The 6485-nt window shown below is 42.3% G+C and overlaps 1 protein-coding gene across 8 annotated transcripts; it reads right to left on the bottom strand.

The window, feature by feature from the left end:
• Positions 1 to 2266: 2266 nt before the first annotated feature.
• On the bottom strand, positions 2267 to 6062 carry LOC135649330 (transcription factor bHLH49-like). Of its 8 annotated transcripts, XM_065167593.1 has the most exons (9): positions 5368 to 6059; positions 5088 to 5267; positions 4790 to 4974; positions 4506 to 4694; positions 4305 to 4370; positions 4153 to 4221; positions 3993 to 4064; positions 3629 to 3814; positions 2267 to 2561 (listed from the first exon to the last, which is right to left on the bottom strand). In XM_065167593.1, the coding sequence occupies exons 1-9, from the start codon at positions 5447 to 5449 to the stop codon at positions 2469 to 2471; spliced, it is 1122 nt and encodes a 373-aa protein (XP_065023665.1). In that variant the 5' UTR covers positions 5450 to 6059; the 3' UTR covers positions 2267 to 2468. The 8 variants fall into 8 exon arrangements, 7 of the variants coding, with proteins under 7 accessions (XP_065023665.1, XP_065023663.1, XP_065023659.1 ...); XR_010501234.1 differs by having other exon boundaries at positions 2267 to 2316; positions 2394 to 2561; positions 4790 to 6058; XM_065167591.1 differs by having other exon boundaries at positions 5059 to 6062.
• Between the last annotated feature and the right edge of the window lie 423 nt (positions 6063 to 6485).

Raw genomic sequence — 6485 nt, 5'->3', positions numbered from 1 at the left:
GGAAAAAAAAGTCAAAGTTTATTTTTTTTCTTTCAAAAATTCGTCCAAAAAAGAATTAACTAATAGAACAAAGCTGATGTTCTGTTTGGATACGTAGACATTCTCTTTTAAGGTATCCACTTAGGGATCTGTAATTTATAATTACATCTCTCTCATGCGTAATATGATACGGTTGATGCCGGTATCTCTTAGAGAGAGATAGAGAGAAGAGAGAGACGAACTTAGGGTCTTCATCTGTCGTTGATAGATGAGTTGGTGTCACGTGATTAAAAAAATTGGGGCTCGCCTACCGTCGCCTCTCCTCATCACGTGGCCAGCTCACGGCAGTTGGCGGAGCGGGTCCCACGAAAACCGGGTTTTGTGGTGGGGTATGATGGTTCGATGAAGCGACGCATGTGGTTAAGAGAGCAGCACTTTCGTTCGTTACCTTTCGTTTGTACTCGGTTTTTGTACCTGTCCTCTTCGTTAGTCGGAATACGAAGAGAGTCCGGGGGACCACCTTTTCTCTCGTGACTGCCTCCCAGAAAGGTCAGGTTGGTGACCGGGTAGCTGACGACGTGTGGAAACGGCAGACGGTGGAGATCCGGCGGAGGTCGCTGTCGCGGGAACCGGACGCCGGGCCCAGGCGCCGCGGGGCACGTGAGGGGGTTGGCGGGGGGCTCACGTCACGTGCGTCCCAGACCTTTTCGGGGGATCGCCACATGGGGCGTGGGACCGCGGCCTAGCGGCGTGCGCGGCGGTCCCCACCCGCGCCGTTGCGTTTGTCGTGGAGCGTGGCGAGATCACGGAGGCTTCCTCCGTCAAGAAGTCCGTCCGCCGCCGTCTGCCACGAACGGAACCGTCGAGTAGCGGAGCCGGAACGTTCCGTTTGCTCTTACCCTTTCCATCCCTGTTTATTTTCTTTTAATTTTCCATATATTTTTATTTTCATTAATAAGCTTTTCCTATTTGTAAGATCATGATAATTTTCATGCGTTTAATCAAATAATACTTAGACCCGGCCCAGACACGGGAGGTCGCGCGTGGGCCCACACAGATCCATCTCGATCCTCGATGCTGATACCCACCTCCTCACGTGACGCGGCCCCCTTTTACCTTCACCTCTCGCAGCGCGAGCGTGGATCCAGTCGCCCCTCGACACGTGTGTCTGCCGTACCCCCGTCGCGTCATCTCCTATCTCACTTTTGCGGTGTCTCTCCTCGCTCGCCTGTCTTTTCTCTAATTTGCTCGGCGTTCAGCATCTTTCGGACGCATGCTATCACGATCATCTCGCCCACGAGCTTAATCTGTCCCTCCATTTACGTCTCAACTTGCTCGCGTTTGATCACCAGGGAGATGTCTCATGTCGCGATGTTGGTGGTGGATGTCAGCGTCTGGTTTGCGCGGATCGTGGAAGATAGTGTTCGTGTCGTGGCTCTAGTTACGATTCAAGTACCGACTGACGCGGATAGGATGATGAACGTCGAGAAGCGTGCCGTGAGCAAACAGCCAAAAGAAACCTCAATAAACAACAAATATTGATTTCTCCAATCCAATCTTTCATACAAGTTTCATGTATTTATTTATATATTTTTGAGGCCAATTATATAACATCAAGAGTATATAATTTCATGCAATTTCTAAATACAATATGCAATTTCCAAATCCAATATTGTTGAGAAAGTACAAGATAGATCAGAAAGAGAGCTTCAAATCTGAAGTTAAAGATGATATTAAGTTAGACTATGTTTGTCCTGACGACCAACGACTATCCAGATTAAAATTTGCGGTAACTTTTTCAATCTTGTAAATGTCATATTAATTTTTGCGGTAACTTTTCCGAGTTGCAAAGTTTTACAGTCACGAATAGGGAGGGGAGCTTCTTGCCCAGTCTTTAATGCGTTAAAGAAAAACCAGTAAGGAAACAAAGAAGCGCATACAGCATTAAATCATTGGAACAGTTGTATTTAGCTCTGCAAATGACTTCACATGGTTTGTAACACAAAAAAAGTATGAAGGATGCAAAAGTTGGAGTTATGCATCCGTTTCATGTTCCTTCTTCTTCTCTGTTCTTCAAGTTTGCTTCCACCAAGATCTACAGAGGAAAGTGCATCGGGGAAGCTGACATTACTTTTTGAGTAAAAATCGAATCTTTCTGCTGCCTATCTATGATCAATCTCAGAGAGAAACTTTGTCTTGACAAAATTATGCTCCCATCTTGATGTAATTGGTGGCTATCAGATCAGATCCACTTGTGAAACCGTACTTATTATGAGCAGTAGTGAGATTTGATGACTGTTCAGCTCATCCTCCATGCATTAAAGATTTTATAATTTCCTTGCACAAGATTGAATCCAATAAGAACGAGATACTCGAAACAACAATGAATGCTTTGGTTTGAAATCAGAGCGTACGAGGGATGAGCGAACTGTGAATTCGATCAGCCACAAGGACAGTCAGGGTATCATGCTTCATGCACAATTTGAGGTTTATTGATGAACTCTGTGAGAATCGAGATTCACATTGCTGCTGTATGCCATGTGCATAACATTGTGGAGCTCTTCGTCCCATGCATTATGCACCTGCACATACGAAGAAAGATTATGTGCCACCAGGGAAAGCACAAAATATGATGCAGAAATATCTTACCATTATGTGACAACTATGTGATGGTTTTATCAGGAGACATGCAAAGGTTCCTAACAATGGCATACATGCTCACATTAAGGTTCCTGATTGGTCTTCCACATGAAGTACTCTAGTATAACCAATGAGAAAAGCTTTCTGAGTTCCTGAGGAATCTACAAGACTTGTTGTTTTATGTATGCAGATTTAACATATAGGGTTCCCCAGATGAGGCTATTGCTTTCCCTCCTTTTTGGATTGAAAATGAGAGAATTAAGAAAGTATAACACTCGCTGGAAGTAAACGTAGAGACGAGAAATCCTGCTAACAAAAATCATCTTGTATCATCTCAGCATAACTCGATTATATCTAGAGGTTTTATTAAAATATGTGCTCTAAGATTAAACCAAGTCAATTTAGTTAGCTCATTAGATCAGCATGTTTACTTCAGACAACAGACAATAGTAAGATGAATGATATTTAGCTAACATACAATGTCAACAAACAACATTCAACAGTCTGTAGAATAAATATCAACTCCTAAGTCGGTAAGACGAATCAGATTAAGTGATTATGAAGGAATATTGTTTGTAGTTGAGCTCAAGTCCCGACTCGGTCATCCAGAAAATGTTGGTCTGGGAATGATCAGCAACAGTTGCAAGTCTAAATAGCAACTACAGAGACAATCATGGTGACAAGAAAGACCTAAAAATGGAATATGGTTCGACTGGTTAGAAATTCTACGCATGATTTAAATATATATATATACTTCACATCATCATCTCGTGAACCTTTTTTGAGTTCCTTGTACATCCGTTTGCTCCTTTGCATTGGAAACATTGTTTTGTCTTAAATATTTTTGTAGAATCATTACCTGTTCATGAAATGATCAAGCATTGCTTTCAAAGTGTCACATAGAATAGATAATTCTACCTAGTTTTCCATTTCCCTGATAAAACAGTTTCATGAGACATTACTACCAACACCCAAGTGGTGATGTGTATGATCAGACAAGAAATTATACCTGCATTTTGGATCCATCTACTGCAGCCATTTGAGTATTTATTGATCTTCTAAAGAAATCAGGAGGATTTACAATGTCGGATAACCCAGCTTGAATCAAACCCTGTTGAGATGGTTGTAGCTGCGGATGAGCAATGTCTGCTGAGAAACCACTCGTAGCTGATGGGCCATCGCAGGACTGAAATAGCTTCCATGGAAAAACATAAGAGTGGATTATCCAAATAAATGAAGGATTTTGATGTAATGCAAGACAATATGCACTTTTAATCTGTTAAATAGATAAATGATAAACCGGTACAGAAACACAAAGTGGAAGCAACCAAAAAATTGTCGGTCCGACGAGCATGAAGATTGCTACCACTTACATATCTGGAAATAACAGCCTCTGTATCCATGTTTGTACATGGATTAATGGCTGCAAGCTTCATGGACAGAAACTGGCAATGAAAAAGAGTTGAGTTAATGTTTGAGCAGAGGTATCATGTCTGAATATGTAACAAAATATGTTTATGGTATCAAGCATACCTCAACCTGCTGCTGTAGTGATTGAACATAGTTGATGATCTCATCAAGCATCACTGCCTTTCCTGTGACCTACATTCAAACGTGAAAAGGTAAAATGGATCGATAGAACAGACTTTATATGTCGAAATCGAAAGAGAATTCGAGAATACTACCTTACTGCAACCAGGAACAAGGTCTTGAAGCAGCTTCATCCGTTCATTGATCTTTTCCCTTCTCACCTGTGATACATATGAATCGAAGATGTTGACCACAAAAAACTTGTTATACTGAGATCATCTGAACCTCAGAAACCAGGAAAGTTGCACTGGTTTCCCTCTAGAAAATGGAGATTTCCAATGGTGGCAAGACCTTACTCTTTCTGCAAGACTGTGACTGTTTGTTGCTTGGCCACGCCGTGCTCTGACGTGAATGACATCTTCATTGGATGATTCAGTGCCATCTTTCACGTGCTTCCCTGAGCTGCTATTCTCAGCTATATGTTCAAACCCCATGTTATCACCAGAAATCTGTGATGCTACTTTTGCTTCTTCTAATCTCATATCCTACAATGTTATTGCTCGGTTAGGTGCCTACTTGTGATCAATGAAGGGCGACAAAAGAATAAGAGAATATATCTGAGAGAAAGGACAGGAATAACCTCATTCGATCTTTTCATTTTCATTTTGGAAGAATTCCCAGTTGGATGTTCTTGGTGAGCACCGGTGAAATCAGGCAGACTAGACTCACTGCTCAGAGCAGCTATGCCATCGAAATTATCCTTCTCCTTCTGTTCCTCCATTGCACTGTCATTCTTGGATCCATGATCAGTAGAAAATGAGGCATCTGCAACAACTCCAGAGTTCATTCTTGAAGCATTAGGATGAGAATTTGGTGATGGATCGGCACCGAAAAGATTCATCATGCCACCTAAATTACTGGCATCGATGCACGAAAACCTTGCGGCCCTCTCAATGAAAGCTGAATCGGATGGGAAATGTGATGAACTTGGTTGCAGAATCCCAGAACCAGCTCGTGAGAGAACTCCTCCAATCGAAATCTGATTGCTACTCTCTCGCAGGCTATTCTTGCACAAACCGAAGCTTGTTGATTCTGTGGGAAGGTTCCAGAGGCCAGTACTGAAAGCATCAGTCATGGAACCTATCTGAGTTCCTTGACCAACAGAGACTGAAGAATTGTGGGAGATAAAACTTATGGATGGATTGCTTTGATACCAACCAGAAGAATTTCCAGAGGTGTAGTAGTCCAAAGTTTCCTCATTCTCAAGTGAGTCACATCCATCCTTTGCATGCATATCCATTTCACAATGCCCCTCACACAAAATAGATCAATCAAGTCAAAAAAACAGTGAACAGCTACCTACTTTGATCTCAATAGGGTGGAATCGAAAGTTCACAAAGACAAATTGCCCCCAAGGGTCATTTGGCAAAGGTATCATCAATGAACCAATCAAAAGGAAATAGGTGAAGGAGGAGCTCAGTTCCTGGAAACAGATAAAGAATGTATTAAATAACAGAATTCGCCTACTGAAGATACCTACCTACCAGAACAAGTTACATGCATCAAAGAAAGAGGATCTATGGCATCAGGACAACTTGCAGAACCAAAAATTCACCAACCCACCACCTGTTCAGGAGTGAGTCTCAGAAAAAGCAGAAAACCATTGGAACCACACCACAGAAAATCCAGGTTTCACCGGCAAAGAGGACCCAGCGTAGTTCTACCATCCTCTGCCTGCATATCACAACGTGAGAAAGGGATCGAAGAGTTGTGGACAGGATGGACAGATGAAAAATGTGGCAGGCCAATGATTCCCAAACCCTAGGAGCTGAACAAGGACACAGATACCCAGCTGTAACCAGAGGTGAAAGGACTAGGCCAGGAGAGAATCCCCAAGAAGTACGATGAGTTAAACATGTTCTGGTTAAAGATATCACTACTCTGCGCAACCAAACCAGTCATAGCCAGCACATAACCACAATGACTCTGTTTGACTCACTGAAAAGTGAAACCAATAGGAGCAAAAGAAGAAAAGAAGGGAAAATACATATAAACACCAGATTCTTTCTTTCTTTTTCACTCTTATCATGCTCCCAACGACTGAACTATTGCTTCTACCATTATAAAAACTTAGATTCTATCTGGTGTTTGTATTTAATTCTATCTTGTGTCTGCCGCTACTGTTGTTGGACTGACACTGCCAAGTTTCAAGCTCCCATAGCTAGTGAATGTTACGGTGATAACACATCTTCATCTTCCAAGCTAGAGAAAGATTAATGCTTGCACTGACATTGGAGAGGATCCCAAATCCATAGGAAAACACTCCTGAGCTCCCC

Source organism: Musa acuminata, chromosome BXJ3-9, assembly GCF_036884655.1.
Source record: "Musa acuminata AAA Group cultivar baxijiao chromosome BXJ3-9, Cavendish_Baxijiao_AAA, whole genome shotgun sequence".
NCBI classification, from domain to species: Eukaryota; Viridiplantae; Streptophyta; class Magnoliopsida; order Zingiberales; family Musaceae; genus Musa; species Musa acuminata.
Note: the sequence above shows the minus strand (reverse complement) of the source record. Positions and strands in the feature narration are given on the sequence as shown.

Excerpts from the sequence above, each read along its gene's own strand:
- LOC135649330 (XM_065167586.1), bottom strand. The coding sequence starts at position 5,449 with ATGGATATGCATGCAAAGGATGGATGTGACTCACTTGAGAATGAGGAA. Across the intron at positions 4,695-4,789 it reads AAATGAAAAGATCGAATGAG|GATATGAGATTAGAAGAAGC; the intron begins GTTATTCCTGTC and ends ATAACATTGTAG. Across the intron at positions 4,371-4,505 it reads GTCACAGTCTTGCAGAAAGA|GTGAGAAGGGAAAAGATCAA; the intron begins GTAAGGTCTTGC and ends TATGTATCACAG.